The 20,219-nt window shown below is 43.2% G+C and overlaps 2 protein-coding genes across 3 annotated transcripts in view; one reads left to right on the top strand and one right to left on the bottom strand.

The window, feature by feature from the left end:
• Positions 1-20,219, bottom strand: part of DYTN (dystrotelin) — a 63,787-nt gene that overhangs the window by 21,755 nt on the left and 21,813 nt on the right. The gene's annotated exons all lie outside the window — the stretch shown is intronic.
• FAM237A (family with sequence similarity 237 member A) lies at positions 1,883-19,442 on the top strand. Of its 2 annotated transcripts, none has more exons than XM_065670113.1 (3): positions 1,883-1,970; positions 14,125-14,539; positions 18,682-19,442. In XM_065670113.1, exons 2-3 carry the CDS (start codon positions 14,167-14,169, stop codon positions 18,819-18,821), a joined length of 513 nt encoding a protein of 170 aa, XP_065526185.1. In that variant the 5' UTR covers positions 1,883-1,970; positions 14,125-14,166; the 3' UTR covers positions 18,822-19,442. The 2 variants fall into 2 exon arrangements, with proteins under 2 accessions (XP_065526185.1, XP_065526186.1); XM_065670114.1 differs by lacking the exon at positions 1,883-1,970 and adding an exon at positions 10,899-10,944.

Genomic DNA, 20,219 nt, shown 5'->3' with positions numbered 1-20,219 from the left:
ACAAAACTACACTTTTGTCTTGCTGTCTCCCAAGGTTATGTGTGAAAGCACATGTCTCATTTAGAGCTGTAGAGTGAGGGAACACTGTCATTAACAGTTCCACCACCACCCACTTTTATTTCCTGACATTTGAATATAAGGAGGTTTATCTGTAAACTCAGCATGAACATGCAACAGTTTGGCTAGAATTAGAGTAGACAGTCCTTCCTAGAACAGGAGTTAAGCCTCTTGTAGTATATGAATACAAAAGCAACATACAGGTAGATGCATCACTGCTCTGGATTGTACAAGAAAGTCTTTCAATTGTTTTTTAGAGCTTTCACAACACCAAGCACTGAGAAGTGAACTTGCCGAGGCACTTACTGCTAAGAACAAAAGCAACACAACACAACAGCAAGTCCTGTTGTACAAACCCAATAAAACCTTTTTTTCTGAATGTGCTTACTACAGATCCCTACCGACAGGGGCTGAAAACTGAATTTAACATGAATCATCCATTAGAAATAGTGTAGAGACTGTTTAAGTGCCCTCGGAAAGCTTGAAGAAAAAAAAAATACCTAGGAATTTTAGTAGTAATGATGCTGAAACCACTACTACTGGGAAAGCATTATCTTAAAGCTGCACGTACTGTAATTCTGCTCAGAGATGCATAGTTTGGAGCTCAGTGAGCACATTACCACATCCTCACATCTCTGTAGGTTTGTTGAACAAGTTCTTCAGTGGCAGCGTGTAACATGAGAGGGTGCATGGCTCCTAGGAAAGCACAAGGACTCCATGTCCAACCAGCACAGACATCCACTTAACAGGTATTAACTCCCGAACAAACACAATCTGCTGAAGGCAGCATCGTGCAGCACGCTCTAATTTGTAGAATTGGAGCAATCAAGTGTCAGCCTATTTGCTCTTGTTAACATTTTCTTTCAAAAGAGCTTGGCTTTGTCGTAAGCCTCCGAACATCTTCAGCTTTACCACTAGTATATACCACCATGCCACTAGATGTAACAGGCCATGCTTCAGGGGCGCTTTCTGAGCCAGTACAAGAATTTCCCCACCAAAGCCAGTAACTCAAAGCATGAAGGAGCTAACTAACAGTGTTTTTTACCTGCTCTGAAGTGGAAGTAGCTGTGCAAAGCACCCGTGGGACAGCCTGCAGGGAAGCTGCTGCTGTCAGCATTGACCCAACCGACACCCCACAAAGGCTGGGTTTAGTCTGAAGCACTGACCCAGGAGCTGGGCCTCTTCAGGATACACACCGTTATGGGCACTTAGAATCACAGAATAGTTAGGGTTGGAAAGGACCTCAAGATCATCTAGTTCCAACCCCCTTGCCATGGGCAGGGACACCTCACACTAAAGCATCCCACACAAGGCTTCATCCAACCTGGCCTTGAACACCACCAGGGATGGAGCACTCACAACCTCCCTGGGCAACCGATTCCAGTGCCTCACCACCCTAACAGGAAAGAATTTCCTCCTTATATCCAATCTAAACTTCCCCTGTTGAAGTCTGAACCCGTTACCCCTTGTCCTGTCACTACAGTCCCTGACAAAGAGTCCCTCCCCAGCATCTTAACTGAGGAGAGGCGGAAACAGGAACAAATCGCCTAGTCCAAGTCCAGTTCTCAGACTTCATAAACACAGCACTGCACCACTTCAAAAAATCCTAACTGTTCAAATGTCATACACTAACAGATTTCCTCAGCCATCAAACCAACTTGAATTTGGTTTTGGGACTGTTAAGCCATAGGTTTTCATGTGCTCCGTCTGTGTCTCTGTCTGTTGCTTGAACGCTATTAAATCTCTGCTTTTAACAGATGACCAAGCCATGGGCAGATTACAGACTGGTAGCACACCGTGCTTCCATTACATCCATTTTGTCTCTTCTGCAGAAAGGAAGTGTTCCCACACATGAACACATGCTGCTTTGCTGCAGTCTAACCTGGACAGTGTCCAGCTAAGTCTCGACACAAGTAAGTGGTACTTTTGACTGGTTTCCCACCTGCAGCTAAGATGATGACCAGTTTCTCCTCAGGAATGAAAAGCATCTAGCTAGCTCAAACCTAGTGCTACTTGCATAAGCTTTAAGAGAAATTAAAAAATGGTAACTTCATGGCAGCTGTGTTAAACTTGCTTCCACATCAATTGCAAGAGGCACTGGACCAACAAGTGACAGCTCCAAGTTTCCCCATTTGACTCCTTTGAAAATATTGTGCATATCCATGGTTATATGGAAATAACAATCAATATCCTTATGCATGTTTGCCTTCACACATTAGGTCCTAGATATAAATTTGACAATTTGCCTTGGAACAGAGTAAGTGCTAACCTTATTAATTCAGGACAGGTTTCCATAGATAGGGTCTTCAGACTGTAAAGGCTGAGGATTTAAATATCTACAATGTGTCTGCTCTTCAGAGGGGACTCTTCAATACACGTACTACTTAGTGATGCTATGGATTCACAGAACAGGGAAGCACTCTATCAGGAGGTGAAAGCTTCGCTGTTCTCAGAAGGAAGCATTCAGTAAGTAGTCCAGAAGACTGAGATCTACCCTTAGTGTCTAACCCAGCCAACAGAGGACCGGGAACCTTGTGGAGCTGCCACACAGCAAAATAACTCACATGACTGGTAACAGCAGAGATATTTTCTTACTTGAGAGGAAAACAGCCCCCTCTTCCCCTCCCAGCTAGTGCCAGACCTACAGACCAGCTCCAGTGGCAGTTCCCTCACCCAGGGGTCACACCAGAAAATGGCACTAGCAACAGCAACTGATTTTGCTGTGACCCTGCAGCTTTGACTCAACATGGGCAATGTCCTATGGACCCTTGCACAACCATGCCAGGAGCTGTGCTGAATGACCTTTGGCTGTCAAGCCGAAGGAAGAGCCCTGATCATGCTGGCACAATATCCACCCTGCTTTCCACTGGTCAATGGTAAGTGTCAGTGGGCTATGCTGCATGGCAGCAGCACTGCAGACACTTAAAGCTTCAACTGGCTATTGCACTTACCTAAGTACTTTTGCCAAAGCCTGAACATTAGCCTTAGCACAGTCACACAAGGTGTGCTTCCAGTCGTCTCTTCAGCTTCTGTAAACAGAGATGTTTCTGTTCCCTAGACACAATTTATAGCAGTCTAGTTTGCTCCAAAACATACCAATAACTACAGAATCAGAGAATGACTGTACAGAACTTGCTGTAGCAGTGCTGATGGTTGCTTTAAGCAGTCCCCATAAATGCTTCCAAAAAGAAGGCTCAAGTTACTTTTAAAATACAAGGACTATAGTCTAAGCCTCCATACTCCATTCATATATTTATGTATTTATTGACATATTCTGTCCATCCATTTCCTCCCCAGACCTATTCCCCTGTCAACATACTGTGTTCTAAGTAAGGGGGGCACAACAATGAAATGGAATGGATGCAAAGTGCACAAGCAAGCCTTTCGGCTTTGGAGTCTGTCATTTCTCCCCTATTTTCTTTCAGGCACATCTGAGCTCTGCACTGCTATTACAAGACTTGCATTATGAAGTTACTCTTACAGAGGTTGTTAAAAATAACATAGTTTACAGACAATGCATGCTAGAATAGCATTTCTGGGCTATGAGAAAGCAGTTCCAAGAAAACTGGAACTATTACAGTGCCCGCCACCATCCACTGAAAAGCTTCAGGAAATTACAGATTTTTAAGTTCTCCTTTGTTTACTGAGGAGGCCCTGAACTCAGGGCTTAAGACTGCTCCATTCGCAGGAAGAAAGAAACAATTCCCTTACACAGCAGCATCCTGAATGCCTGCTGTTGGATCAGGGGGCTGGGCAGGTAGGGAGAAGATTCGGGTCCCATTATATTTTGCTCCACTTTTCCTTTCTCTGGTTTGGCTGGGTAATTTTCACTTCAACCGTAAGATGTCTAGGACAGAAACTGCCCTACTCAATCTAAGGTGACCTTTAGCACCTAGCCCAGGGAGGTCTGGTTTAGGCAGCGCTGGTTGGTTTGTACATTTAAGACAACCCTGCACACAGGCATCTAAAAATATTATACATCTTCATGAAATGAGCTGCTCTTTAGGCATGCTTAAGAATAGAATAGGAGAGAAAGGACCTTAAATTGTCTCCTCAGAAGCTCCAATTCAAAGACAAACCTGCTACACAGAATTTTCGCTCTAGTTGTCACCTTTTTATCTTCTCCTTTGTGAACAGGTTCTAAAGGGTACATTTGTGAAAGAAAAATGGCAGTTTCAAAGGCTGAGTGGTCTAAGCTATTAAAAATACAAGATACGTTTAAAATAATATTAATTAAAAAAAATAATGCTCTGCCTTTATCACACTGTTCCTTACTGAACATGTACAGGGTTTGTCTAGTTTATGCTAAATAGCAGAGCTTGTACTACACTTAGAAAAATCATTCGAGAAGGCAGATTTCCCTGGCAGTAAGTTCTGCATGACAACATATTGACATTTCTCATCAGCTTTTGCATGGAAATAACCATTTCCCTCTGACAACTGCAGTAGTACTAGTGCATGTATAAAGGCATCACACCTCTGGCTTAGCAGGATGCAAGTGCTTCATGAATGCCAAGGAACCCTAGGCCAAAACTAGTAGCAGAACAAAGCAGATTGTTTGCTGGACTATGAGAATCATCAGCTAAGTAATGAAAGCTGAAGATCCCACAGGGCCATCCCTTTCACAGGAAACAGAATATCCTCATTACTCTGCAGAGCCCACTGTGACACATTTCTTTGGCCCTAGATTTGCTGTATCCCCTCCAGTTTCTTCTTGCAGACTAGTTTCCCTAAAGAGGCTTCAGCTCTGAAGGTGCAGGCTCCCAGTGTCAGGCCCTGGCTGCTGTTGGGGGAGTTTGACAGTGGCTGGCACACTTCCCTGGCTGGCTCACTGGTGTGGTATAGGAGCTGCCCTGAGGCAAGCACACTTACACACCCTTTTCTCTCAAGGGCTGCAAGAAACACACATCCTTAGAGCAAGAAAAGGTAGGAGACCACATTACAACCCTACTCACCTTCAATAAAGAACACCCTGTGAAAGTGTTTTCCTTCCCCAGAAGATTTGGCTATAAGACACTGGGATAAATTGATCCTGTAATAGGCTCGCTTTCTTAGGTGTTAATGGCAGTTTTATGAAAGCATGTTTCACTGAACTGCTCTTGTAACCATGACATACCCAGGGGGACTCTCACTTCTGCCTGGAGTGCCTGAAGGTGAGAAGGGTTTCTTTATTGCAGGAAGGAGGGGGGTGTGGGGGATGTCAGGAAGAACTGATGACTGTTCTTGAGCACAGTTATCAGTGCAGCACACAAAAATGGCAGCAAGTCCCTTCATTCAAAAACCTAATAGTTGTCTGGATAGGAATTTCCTGCATGCCATCAAAATTAATCAGGATCTCTCCAAAAACTGCACTGAATGGTTAAAGTCAGACAATCTGCCCACAGGACACAGAGTTAACTCTTTGTGTACTGTATTAATCAGTTTAGGAGATTTTATTGTTTTCTTGGAATGTGTCAGTCTGGATAGAAATATGGAAGGTTCACAGTCATGTTCTTTGCAGACATTATTTGCACATATAGTGCATATAGTGCAAACGTCATACATACCATAGTGTCACGTCACCAAATTACATTTTCAAAACACATATATTCATTTTCTAGCCAACATTGCTTAGTTTGCACTTGTAAAATACCTGCTCCAATTGTCATTTCAAAGCTTGTGTTAAGCACATTTGTCACAAGAAACATTACTTCTTTCACAAATTACATCAGTGTCAATGATGAAGCCACTTCAAACACCTGACTAATGGCACCTAAACTTACTCTTGAGAAAAGACTTCAAATATGCCCCAGTAACAGAATTACTCACACACAACAGCTAGTAGGCAAGAAGAGATTGGAAAACTTTTTATGAAAGACAGACAGATCTCTTCTAATACGGAACTGCAGATTCTCACAAATTCTAGTGGAAACAGAAGCCTGTGGAGATAAAAGAACACACACTTGACCCATTTGCACGAAAGCAAAATATACACCAGTGATTCAAAAGATCTTAATAAGGAAGGTCCCTATACACTGCTGAAACAGGGCAAGAAGATCTAGCAATAAGAATTAAACCTCTGAGTGCCAAGATCTAGAACTCTGCCACACAGTAGGGAAACCAGAACAGGAATATGACCCCTCTGATGGCAAGTGGCGAAACAAACCAAAGGCACTGCGTGGCTCTCATGCCATGGCACACAAGCAATCACCTAACATCAGATTTACCATCAAGAGTTTAGTAACTAGAAAACCTGGGGGGGGGGGGGGGGGGGGGGGGGGGAATATATAGATGGGCTTTGGCCTGGTTTCCTTATATGAAATACTAACTGCAGCACCAGATCACAGTGAAGATCTGTACCTACGTTTCTCTGAGTACACATCAATTGCCAGTTAGTAGCAACTGGTAAAACCCAATGGTATTTCAGACAAATAACAGACACATTTGGTCCTAACTCAAGCTGTGTTATAAACTTAAGCATCGCAAAAAACTTGCGCATTCAAGTCACCTAGAAATTTATCAAGAGATTAGACTTCACATTCTAGGCAGGTTAAACAGTAGGACCTAACATCAATAAAAACAATGCCATTTAAAGTTGTAGGTGAGGAGAATAGCTAGATGAAGCATTCACCAGGAAAGAAATACCAGAATATTGCAACTTATACCTGGCTAAGGTTTAGCCAAAGAAGGTGACAAGTCAGAGGCACTACCACACTGTTAGGCAAGATGCTGAAGCTGGTAAAGAGATGGCAAAGATATGATCTAAACCCCATCTATAACTCCCTTTCAAATAGCTGAAGATAAAAGAGCCAAATTCTTCTTGGAAGAGCCATATAGGTGCCTGTAGCCCAAATTAGGAAACTCAAACTAGACAGTAGGAAAAAAATTCTACTAGGATTCCAGACACTGCCGATTTGATCTAGTATTCAGACTTCTGCTTCAAGCACAAGACCTCCAGAGGGCTGTTTTCACTAACACTTCTCAAACTCCATGAAATCCAACAGGACACAGAAGTATGTCCTGGTAGGGAAAAAGAGCAGAAGCAGAGCAACACAAAGCTTGCCTAACTCCTCAGGCGCTCGAGTCTACTTCTCAGGCACAGACCAGAGACATCCCAGGCGGATGCCCACAGGACACCAACTCCTGGCTCAGAAATATACCCACCTCCTGCCTGTCCCATGTCTTGTCTGCTAGCTCCATGGAGATGCTTCGGGTCATCACCAATGGTGTATAGCACAGTATCCTGACTCGAAGCCCTCTAAATATCATTTTAAAAATTAATAAAAAAAATACTCATGCTTCATCCAAAGTCCGTGGGTATTTTGTTTCCAAGAAGCTCTTAGGTATGTTTGTCAGAGAGCCAATTTTAAGCAGTTTAATCTCCTGCTTAAAAGAGAATGTTAAAAGATATAAATGGGAGTACAGGAGTTTGGTTCCCCACTTTGCCTTTGCGGATTTTGAAGGAGGGGAAAAAAAAAAAAAAGAAATATTCAAGTCTCTGCCACATAGCATGAATTTAAAACCTAAAAAGGTTCTCTTCCCTCTGAGAATCTCACTTTTTGCCTTTGCTATCTCTTAGCCAGGATTCACACATAGCTGAGAATTTGAAAACCAAATTAGTAAAACACAAACTTTCAGCTAACAACATGCCTTGAAAACGTTTGTTTTTAGGTTAAGGCTTAACCAGGTGTCTCATCATGCAGCTCACTTCACAGAGCTCAATGCTGGATCCAGGTGTGTTGTGTCTGCTTATGGCAGTAACAGGCAAGCCGCAGGCACCATCATACATTGTGCTCTCTCAGACCGAGTGCTGAATTTAGTTTTTGTTTAAAATTTGCAAATGCTTACTTAGCTCAAGCAACCATAAGCTATTGCTTATTAACTGCTAATGTTAAACCACATCGGAGGGTTTGCAGGGAGCAAAGGCAGTAAGGAAATAACTCTGCACATAGTTGTTTATGCCTTTATTCAAAATGCAGCTACCAGTGAGATGGCCTCCTACATTTCTCTCTGCATCTACTACTCCTACAGCCTGATCATTTTAACACTAGCTTGTATCTTGTTTTTACATTTTTCAGTAGAAATAACGTCATTTCTGTAGCATTACATCATCTGAAATCTTTCTCCTATCTACAAGTTAAAGAATCAACTTCTCTTGATAAAGACATTCTTTTCCAAATGACTCTGAATATGACCTACAGCCCATCTGAATTAAATTCATTCATAAGATATGGAGACTCGCTGAAGATGTATTCCCCTGACAGCCAATGTTCACATCATGCAGTGCAATGAAAGAAAGATTACTGATAGCCTAAAAAGGGCACAGAAAGCTTTACTGAAGAAGAGTACACGGAATTGAATGAGATGGCCAATCCTGCTATGTTTCTTCTCCACTCTGAGGCTGAGGTGATGAATCCAATTATTAAAAACCTCTTTCCCAGAAACAGAATATGAGTGCTCTGGTTCACAGGGAACAGACTGTAGTAGGCTCAGGAAGTATTTGTGGAGCCGAGTACTTTATCTATAGCAGTATTTCCCTTGAGCAGTGACTCTCATTTCTCTGAGAACCCGTGGTTCAGCACCCTTGGGTCTACCAGAAGGATTCTGAGTGGAATGAAACCTACGATGCTCTTGATCCAAAACCAGATAAAATGCTCTTCAGAAGGGGACTCAAGCTAACTCACTTCTTAACAATGAATCCAGAAAGGTTCCAGGCTGGCTGAAATATATAAACTCACAAGAAACATTTTGCCTTTTCCAAGTCACAGCCTTTTGGTCTACCCTTATGGGGCAGAAACCTTAGAGCAACACACTGAAGATCCAACAACGTGAGCAGAACACACCCCTGCTCTGATCTGGCTTCCTGCATTCAGGCCAACCATGAACACAAGCAGGCTCAAAGCCTTTTCTACTCAGGAGCTTCCTTTAGGTTGGTTACATGACAACACCCACACCTTACAGGAACACTTTCCTTCTTTCCCTCACCAAGTTCAACGCCAAACACAAAGGATAAGGGAAGCACACTGGTTACTGACATGCCAAGGAGACTCCAGACAGCTCACGGGCCCAGATTCAGCTCCTACAGAGCAAACTTGACCAAAAATGCTTAAAGATAACTTTGGCCCTAGAACCAGGGAGAAGGCAGTCTACTGGAAGAGCCTGTATTTGATAGCAGAGGAGAAACATTGGAGAACCTACATGACACAAAGCTGCCCATTGCCATGTCACAAGGGATCATTGCAAGGCATGACACTCTTCAGTTCTTCACAAAGCCCGTTTCAGCAGTTGCTGCTTAGTATTACCTCCTTACCAACCCCACACTTCTTCAGGAATAACAGGAACATGTGCAAATTAGGCAGAGTCCTACCACATAGTTATCTACATTGATTCTAGCCAGATGTTCTCTCACCCCCTAAAAGTTCCTTTAAATTCTGATCAAAAGTAACATTACTTACACAGAATATGTTTTCACATGGATTGCTTATGGAGAAAAGGAAATAAAGCATCAGGAGAAGAAACAAGTGTTTACTGTCATAGACTCATCATAAGCATGGGTTAGGAAAGGAACATACATCTCTATTTACATGGACTGGATGCACAGAAAGATGTAACATTATAAGGACATATATCACTAACAAAAGTCAGTGTTTCAAGCCAGCTTTCCAGCTGGTATAAACCAGGATAGCCTCACTAACTTCAACAAAGATAAGCCTGGTGCTACTGAAGTACAGGTGCTTCATGGAGAAAGGATGATGGTTCAAAGTGCAAAGATATCAGGGAGCTGCCAGTGGAAGTCTTGAAAGAAGACTGGTATGAACTGGTGCAGCTGCACTGGCTGCAGCACTACATGATTTGCCCTACAGACCACACAGTTACAAAAAAAGAATGGTCACCCTCCCCACTGCTTCACATACCTACTGTTAAAAAAGTTAAGCCAGCACTGGTTAGTAGCCTATTGGCTCTGAGTTGTGTTTGGTGCAGAGTTGAGCTCGGGCTATTCTCTCTGCACTGTAACAGATGACCCTTTCAGCAGTGGCTTCCTTCTACTCCTCTGGTAGCTTGGCCTGTTTCCCTAACATGTACAGAGGTTTTGAAGCTGCTCCAAGGAGGCAGCAGCAGAGAGGGGAGGCAGCTGAGAATCTCACAGAGAAAAAGCACAGCAATATTAGACCACCTTATTTTCTGTTTTCCTGAGGGATGGTGCGCAGCCTTCCAAGGTAGCTCTCCTTTACCTAAAGGCGTGGAACTGAGCTGCAGCAAGCAGCTCAGCCCCCTTGCTGCAGTTACTGCCTCTACTGGCTTTCTTATGGGACTCTTTTCTCTGAGTCTCTGCTTCAGGTCCCGGGAAAGCTGGACCTGCTACTGCATAGGCTGAGCCCTAACCAACAAACAGCCCTAGTTGTGCCACACAGACTGTGGTGAGGACCTCCAGCAGCCAAGCACAGCAAGCAAGATGCCTAGGGGCTGAGCCAGGTCCAGACAAACTGGGCTCTATGGTAGGGGCTTGCTTTTACCCCTGTTCCCTCCGATTCAGCCCTGCTAGGAAAGTGGGCACGGGGAGGGCTGCACTTTGCCAAGCGCCCAGGTCTGTTACTCTTGCACCGCCGCGGCGCACAGCTTTCCCTCTGTCGGAGCCCACACCAGGCTAGCCCCCAGGGGAGCCGGAGTCCGTGGGGAGCGGACAGGCGGGTCAGAGGAGCGGAGCACGCTTGCATAGGGGCAGCTCCGCAAGGGGAAGGAGGGGGCACCGGGTACCCGGGAGCCGCGGCCCGGGGGTGGGGGCTTCTCCCCGAGCCCTGACGTAAAAACTAAGTGGGGCTGCCCGCTCCGGGTTCTTAAGGAGCTCGGCGGCGGCGGGCGCGGAGAGCCGAGCCCTGCCCTGCCCGCCCTGCGCACCGGACCGCCGAGGTAAGGGCTGCGGAGCCGGGGGCGCCGGAGCGGGCGGGACGGGCCAGGAGTGGGGTCGGACGGGGAGCCCAGCAGAGTCCTAGACTGGCGGAGCTGCCCGCGGGCGCTCCGTAAGCAGCGCTCGCCGCCGAGACGGGCGCTCGCTCCTGCTCCGCGGGACCGGGCTCGGCTTCCCCGAGGGGTAGGATGGAGTGACTAGTCACAGCCGATAGCCACAACCACGTAAAGCAGTGACAGCTAAGGAACTAATTATCTTTTTAACGATTATTACAATTGTAAGGCGCTATTTGTGATGGGGAGTGGAAAGGAGGGGTAAACTGCCAGAAGAGGGAAAACAAAAAGAGGAAAAGTCGGAGGCAAGTGCGAATAGCACACACACAGACTTCGATTTATAGACAGAAAGACAGAAAACCTGGAAGGGGGAGGGGTGGGGAACTGCTGGAAGCATTCAGCACAAGCTCAGGTAAGAGATCAATGAAAACTGACATTCCCTGAACATCCCCTCAGCTCTCAGCCATCTAAAAATTTGAATCTGAACTTTGTAAAAGACTAAGAGCAACATGCTGCAGGGTTAGACCAGACTGTAAGAACTAGTGGTCTTGGCTACTGGCCCTGACCAATGTCATTCACAACACACCTGCAATGGCATCCACCATTGTTTTAGCACCCTGTGGGCTCCCTGCCCAGGGCAGTCCCTTTGCTCACACCTCTGACAAGTCTAGAACCCTTTACCCTTGTCTTACCCATTTTTGTAACTTCAAAAGTTTCTAAAGGGGCTGAGGGGGGGAAGGGGGGGGAAGGGGTAGGGCAGAGAAAGCAAAGCAACTTATTCAGTTGGTAACCAGTGCAAAATAGATGGCCCTTGTTCAAATAACACTTTTAAAAGCCAATTTTAATATTACTCATTTGAACTATCTGTTGGTGATTTTTATTTTTTTTTGGGGGGGGGGAAGGGAATATTTCCTCCCCATGGTCATATCTGAGATTGCGAGATTGCTTTGAAAACTACATGGCTGATAAACAAAGTTAATTATGACTAGGTGGATTTCCTGTCTCTTTATAAGCAATTTCACACCAAGTGGTAACTTGTTTAGACTTTCAGATTCTGTTTTCTTGAATGCATGTTCAGGCTGGATATATTTCTGTGCAACCTAATCTAGTTGAAGATGTCCCTGCTCATCGCAGGGTGGTTGGACTAGATGACCTTTGAAGCTCCCTTCCTACCGAAACTATTCTATGATTCTATATTCCTTGAAAATGTCTCAGTAAACAGATAAGTATGCACAAATTGCATAGCATATATGCCCAGGTGTATGCTGCATGGTGGAAAGGCTCCAATGAACAAACAAGAATGAAGCGTTGACTCACAGGGTGTCTTCAATTTTGCTTCAGAGAAAGAAATCAAAACCTTCCTTGTGCACTGTGGTACAGAAGAGCAATTGTCATGGTTTAAACCCAGTCAGCCATAAATCATGCAGTCTCTCTCTCACTCCCCACCCCCACTTCTTGCCCTTCCCTTGCTCCTGGAGGGACGGAGAGGAAAATCAAAAAGAATGCAACTCACACGGGTTGAGATAAGAACAGCCCGGTAACTAAGGTATAACACAGATCACTGCTGCTACCAGCAATGATAATAATGATGAAGTAACAAGGGAAGAGAATACAACACCTCACCACCCACCGACCGATAACTCACCCCACCCAGCCTGACACCTCATCCAACCCTACAGTGCCCTAGCCCTTCCAGGTAACTCTTAGTTACATCCTGGGCATGATGTGCTGTGGTATGGAATACTTCTTTGGTTAGTTTGGGTCAGGCGTCCCATCTCTGCTTCCTCCCAGCCTCCCCTCCTCCCTGGCAGAGCATGAGGCTCACAAAGTCCTTGGCCAGACCAAACATTTGAGCAGTAACTATAAACATCGGCATTATCAGCACCATTCCCAGGCTGAAAGTCAAAAACACAGTGCTGCACCAGCTACTAAGGAGAAAAAGACTGCTACTGCTGAACCCAGGACAGCAATGCTTCTGGAGATCTTGGGAGCAGCATGAGGGCAACCTCATCACTACCACCACGACTGTCATAGGTGACATCCCAGTAAGCAGAGCAGTGTGTGAAGAGTGTGCCACCCCTCTTCTATTCATCAGCTTCAAGGTTCAGATCCAAGACTGTCAAGCCCATTCTCATGAGATCCCAACTCAGATCAAAAAGTGACTGTGAGCAGCTGGAGGTTAAAGTCTGGATACTTCCAGAATGTTCCCAGAACCTGACCAGGTAGCCAGATAGGGGCTAGGTAAGAATATTGCTGCCAGGACTGACATTTCCGAAGACTACTTTAGATCTACCACAAAGTATGTTCCATGAGCAACTTACCCCTCCCTGGCCACTTTTCACACACAATCCATCTACACACTTCTTCTGCCTTCAGTATTTTTCTTCATAGAGCAGGGAAACATTTCTTGTGCTTTTGATGATCACTCATGGAAAAAGCTTTCTACACAAAAAGCCAGTTGATTATTAACTTGAGCTCATGAGGAGAGGTACCTTCTCCCCTGGCAACATCCTCCAACAATGAAACCAAACACATAAAAGCATGAACGCTCAAGAGATCAACACACACTAAACAGAATTGTTTGTTCTAAAAGCTGATCCCTGATGTTGTAGATTTCCAAAAACAGGTTCTCCACATGCCTTGAGCTACACTAAAACCCACCCCCAAATCTGTTACATATTAGAAATGCATATTAGAAATGTAGTATCAGAAATACTAGAAGCATGTGAATCTGCAGACTATTTTAAAGGCATTATAAAGTCTTGAGTAAAGCAAGACTGCCTAAAGGCTTAAATTCTTTACAAGAAGGAATGTTTTTTTACTGAAAAAGGCTAGGAACCTGTAAATCAAGAGAGCACAAAAAGTTTCAACATGAATAAGTTCCACATAAGAGAGCCCATCAGATGGATTTAAGGATGCTTAACAAATTTTAACACACACTTCTGCTGCACAGAGTAATGCAACTCCACTTAGTATTTATACATGCAAAAAAGCATACACATCTTTGAAGAACAGAGAAATAATTGGCAATATCTGAAGTGCCTTCTTATATAATGTAAGGTAAGAGTGCTTTGTTCCTGCATCTAACAGTGATGATTTTTCCATCTTTTTGGTTTTGTTACATTTCAGCCTACTGCGGACCTTGGGAACAGAAGAGGAATCCACTGCAACATGAGACTCACCTATTCTCTGCTAATCATGGGAGCGTTCTCCATAACACCCTTCCTCTGCCATAGCCAAATTGATCCACTAGCTCTTGGGCGAGCAGACCCCCAGTGTTGGGAATCCTCCTCAGCTGTCTTACTGGAGATGAGGAAGCCTCGTATTTCTGATTCTGTCAGTGGCTTTTGGGACTTCATGATCTTCCTGAAATCATCAGAGAACTTGAAACATGGGGCTTTGTTCTGGGACCTGGCTCAGCTCTTCTGGGATATCTATGTGGACTGTGTGCTCTCCAGAACCCATGGCTTAGGGAGAAGGCAACTAGCAGAAACTGAACAGAAGATTGCTAGTCTACGTTCTCAATTCACAGCGAGAAACCAAGGTTACTACTCCTTTAATAAATGTCTCATGGCAATAACTAGTCTAGCAGGAAAGAATAGAGGCTTATTGTGTTATGTGGTAATAGTACAGAAATAGAGAACATGCTGCACAGCCTCTCAGTAACAGTACAATAGTAATAGTACAACAGTAATAGTACAGAGCTATTTTTGTGTTTAAAGCGATCTCAGTAAAAATTTGACCTCCAGACAACCTGTACTCTAATGACGGCTTTTAAGATTCATTTTGGTGGGGGAAGAAGGGCAGCAGAAAGCTAAACATAGGAGGATTCAAACAAAAAGCAGTTCAGCAACTGAGCATACAAATATATTCCTACACACCAGCATTTTTACCACTATTGTGCCATGGACAAGCTAGTTCCAAATCCTTCATTCCAAGAGGTGCATCACCCCAGGAATGTCTTGCACTGCCACTGCTGGGGAGAGTGGCAGTCTTTCAGCAGAAAAGCAATGCTGTTTACTTGCCATCTAGTAATCACCCGCTAGGTGTTTCTATACTGGTAACTTTGCCCAGCACACAGACCTAGGACTCGGACACGTGCAGGCTTTCAGACACAGCTACAGCTTCAGGAGGAAGAACACTATCTATGACACTAAATGATGCAATACCTAACCTCCAGGTTCCCAGCCCCAGAGCAGAATCCCCAGGCTTAAACTAGGTGTTTCCATATGCAGTAAGGTGAGAGCTGGCACCTCATAGCAGGATCTGCAACAGGTATCATGTGAATTAGCATCCTCATTCCCAGGAGGAAGATACAGCATAGCTTATCCTAAATCTCAGTCCCTTCCAAGGCTTCAGTTCTGATTCTGCTACCAAGAGATGTATCCTTCCCTTGAGCATGTCCACTTTCAGAAGGGGCAGGTGCTGTAAGATGATGGAAGGGTAGAAATACTGCTGCCATCACCAACAGTGTAGTGAATTGGGCCCACAGGGACAAGGCAGAACTGCCATTTCACTTGAATGGATTCACACCCTTACCTCTGCTTCCTAGATCAGTGTGTTAGTTATCAATATGTCTGGAGGGAATGTCCATGGAAGAATGAAGAACCTTTCTGGGCAGCTACCCATTGCAGTCTCTCTAAAAAAGGGACTTGAACTCAATTCTCCTGCCTCAGGGACAGCCCAACTCCTGCCCATGAACACTCACAGATGTTTTGTGTCATGAAAGAGGATTTGATAGACAGGATCAAGAAGTCCTTCACCCCCATTATCTACAGAGAGTATCTTAGCCATTAAGCCAGAAGATAGCTGTGTTTGAATCAATCCCTTTAGAATTAAGAACTCATCACACACATAGGGACAATTTCTAAACTCTGAGTCAGACCACCACTATGTGCATTTTAAAAGCAAAAAGTGGATCCTGTCCTGCTCTGAAAAAAATCTGAGCTATCACATAGCTCTACAGTCTTGACTGAGTTGAGATACATTGATAGCAGACAGCACAGAACCCCCTTCTGGTTCCCAAGTGGCCTTAGACATCACAAAGGCAGCAAGTTGCTCAGTCCTGACCAGGCCAATGCACTTTTGGATGCAAACAGCACGCAGCTTTAGAAACATGAGGCAGTAGTACTATCAAAAAGCGATATGTTCACCAGGCTAAAGCACCAGGTGAATTTTTGTTTTCAGGATTGCAGCTTTGAATATCACTAAATTCATCTTTAGCCTTTTGTTTACATCTGGCTCTTCAAGTCTTTATCACACTGTAATTTTTCCTAAACAAAGAGCTTTTGCTCCAGTTGAGATCAAGAGTAACAGTCTGACATATTTTGAAGAATCAAATTATGGTGTTTCTGATTAATATTGAGTTTTTACTCCTAAACAGATTTTAAGTGCTACTAGGTATTCACACTTTAAAACAAACATGGATTCCCCCCCTTCTCTATTTCTTTACCTCTTTGTTTTGTGAACTGTAATCAGTTAATCTGGTTTTTCTGTACAATTGATTAACATCTGTGAGTAGCAGGCGGCTTATAAGAGTGACCACCTAACTTTTATTTTTTGGAGGAGCTATCTAACCTCTTATCCAGGTCTCCCAGTTTCTGAACAAAGCCAGCTGGTTTAATCTTGGTAACTCTTGACCTTACTGCCTTGTTTCACCAGTGAAAACAGAAATCAGTTGTTCATAATTGCAGATAGAAATTGCATCCTAGAAATGATGAGGAACAGAGCTACTTCTTCTTATGTGTAAAGAGACATACAAGCCTATTTTCTTAGCCCAAAGAGCAGCACTAACAGCATTTGAACAACCTTCTGTACTTCACATCTACATGGGTGGGTACAAATAACTCTCAGTAGGCTTGTTTCAGAAGTCAAAAAACAAAGTAAGATTTCTTTTGTGTTATACCATTACTTTTGCAACTGTTGGTAACATCTTTATTGCTCCATACTGAAGTTTTAAATCTCACTCCTTTTAAGTATTTATTTTATGTTGTTTTAGAGGTTTTTTATTTGGGTTTTGGGGGGTTGTTTGTTTGTTTTGGTTTTTTTTTAGTTGCAAACAGGATCATAACACAGGAGCAAGCTGTATTCACTGTAGTCCTTAAACATATTATGGAATTGGAAAAGCAAAACAGAGATCTGCACTTGACACAGTAGCATTGATGTTAAGGTGTTACTATTTTAATGTCAGGTTTCAAAACTGAAGGGTAAACCCCATGAGAGCATTGTGAAAATTGAGTATCAGGACCTAAGCTTTTTCTAAGAAAAAGGAAAACCAAACCAAGCAAGCAAGTAAACAAACAAGCAAAAATCAACAATACACAGCAACCAGAAGTGCTCCAAGCAAAAAAAAACCTCCTGAAGGTCTGGGTGAAAGTTTTGCAGTAGAACTGAACAAAATACTTTACCCTCCTAGAAAAAAAACCAATTCTGTCTGAGCGTACACCAAGACAGTGATAAAAGTAGCTCAGGTCCAGACTATGGGGTTCAAACACTGTTTTCTGGTCCTACCAGGCTTTTGACTGTAGTTAGTAACAGGTCTCAAGATAATCATCAATCTCTATACAGTCTCTTAAAAATACAACAAAATCAGAACAGCCTTATACAACTTATCTGACAAACCACCTCCATCCAGATAAAATCTTCCTTAACCAGCAGCATTTCAACTTCCCCAGATATCTCACAAAGAAATGTCAGCTAGCTTTAAACTGAGACAAGTAGGGAGAGTCCTTTACAGTTGCCTTGCCAAGACATCTTCAGTAACTCGTCCCTTTCCCCCAACAAAATCTGAATGCTATGAAAAAGCACATTTCATAAAAACATTTCCAGCATACCACACCACTAGTTAGCAACTCTTGTTGTCAGGAACTCTTAATGAACCAAAACAAGGCTTAAAAATCACAAGAAGAATACAGCTTTTGTACTCACAATGAATTTTCCTGAAGAGAGCTGTACAAGAAGACTCATTTCAAGAAGCCAGGTAACACATCACCTGCATAAACACTTTAAAACAAAAACACTACCTCTTTTCTACCTCTCTTCTCCTCACCCAGCAGTGCCCCTCCTACCTTGCTACTCAGAGTGGCTGCAGCTGTGCACACCTCCCTCACAGGTGCAGGTAATGAGGCGCAGATCAGCACCTGAGATCAAGTGCAAGGGAGGGTAGCTGGGCAAAGGTTGCTGTGTTATGTATTTGAGGTCTGGTAAATAAACAGATACTGTGCTAAAGAGTCTTTAAGAAGACAAATGTGTGTAAAAGAAATAAAGCCAACTGTGGGCTTTTGGAGATCATTGCAAAGAAAGTGCCCCATAGTTTTTCAAGGGAAAAACAATGTGAGAAATCTCATCCACTGTGCAGGGAGGTTGATGACAAGCCAGTCAGTCAGTAAGACTATGACCAGGCTCAAGTGCTTAGACTCTGCTAATTACAAATGGAAGAATTTTATAGGAACACTGAAGGAAAAGGTCTATGCTGGGGCAAAAGATCAAAGTAACTTGTCACTAAAAGGCAACTCGCAAATAGAGGGACATGGCTATCACCAAAACAAGGGGCTTGGGGGCAATGCTGGTAAAATAGGGAGCAGCAGCTAAAGACAGAGGAAACATGGATGTAGGAAACTGACTATTGAGCTGCTCTTTGCTGTTTGGAAACTGATTACTTATATGCATTTTTGTGTAATTTTTCAGGGATATTTCCTCATATTCAGACGTCACCAGTTCTGAAGAAGAAAGATTTGTTTGAAGATTTAATAAGTATCCACATGCATAAGAGCATATCTACATTACTTGGAAGAATCACCGGAGAGCTAGACAAAAAGAGGAAATGACACATTTAGTCCAAGATCTTGATTTGTGTATATTTTTAAGCTACTTCTCTTTATTTGTTTTTTGCTTTTTAATCCTCATTGATGTCAATTTACATGCTGGAAGAAGGCCTGTAACTGTGAGCACTGTATTTCTGATTAACTTGGACTTGTGGGGTTTTTTAATTGCTTATGAATTCAGACTCCTTAATAAACTGCATGATTTATAAGCAGTTGCCTACTTTAATCAGTGTGTATATCAGGCTTTTTGTAATGCATGTGACCTACCCAAAGTATTGTCTTTTGGGTGCCAAAAGAGGAAATAACTGATCCTTCGATAAAATATAGATAAGCAGAGCAGGAAGTTGCCAAAAACCTCCAGTGGCTCCAAGACAGGATTAGAGTCAAGATGGTGATGGTTTACTGTATGCATACCTGTAAGCTTGTACAAAGCAACCACTGCTGAAAGACATCATCCTACTAAAGAAAAGTAGTACATATTTTTATATTAAAAACACCTTAAAAATATGGTTTTGGTTTTCTAGTAAAAGTGTTAACAGGTTTTACCAGCAACTTCTCTGTGTGCTTTAATATGCTGTTTTTTACAGTATTTTCCCCAAATTTTAGTTACCAAAAAATCACTTAAAGTGCTTAATTAAAAGAATTCACGTGCATAACTTGAATTTGCATCTTTTTTAATGTGCATCTTCCTTGTAGACGTATCAGTTTCCTCTGTGACTGTTACTGAGAACTCTAATAGGCAGTCTGATATTAAACTAATGCAACATAGTTCTGGGCAGGTAACATTTGATGCTTTGGTGAAATGAAATATTTCCATAGCCTGTCTGGCTGAATGCAACTACAAAATTGAGCTTTCTAGGGCAATTCAGCTTTACATTCAGCTGTTAATTCAAAGTTGCTTTCCTCGAGCATGTGGCAATATTTGGTTTGTTTAGGTTTGGGTTTTATTTGGGTTTCTTGTTTTAGGGTTTTTTTCCCAAATGCCCAAAGAAAAAGTGATTTGCTGAGTGTCCATCAACTTGCAGAAATAGGTTCAAGTAGCGCAATGTGTAAATGAAATCTTAAAACAGTTACTGGACCTGAATAAAGTAAAGCTTAAACAGTTCCATTAGATGAAATCCTGCTCTTATGGAAGCAGCAAAAACCTGTAAGAGGGTTATCATCTTCAGTTGCACAGAATTTGTACTTAGTTAACCATGTAACAAACCATTTAAATGTTCGAGAGAGGAGGGAACACTAAAGCAGGATGAACACAGGAGCACGCAGCTTAGTACACTCTGTAACATCCCCCCAGCTGCCTCTGCCTGCAGCCATCACCTTCCAGAGTGCTCTGCTACCATGTGAGAGGGAGGTGAAAGCAGTGTTACAGCGGATGTTCTTACTCCTGTACTAATGTTGTTA

The sequence above is a fragment of the Lathamus discolor genome, chromosome 3, assembly GCF_037157495.1.
Source record: "Lathamus discolor isolate bLatDis1 chromosome 3, bLatDis1.hap1, whole genome shotgun sequence".
NCBI lineage: Eukaryota > Metazoa > Chordata > Aves > Psittaciformes > Psittacidae > Lathamus > Lathamus discolor.
This window is presented reverse-complemented; position numbering and strand designations above follow the sequence as displayed.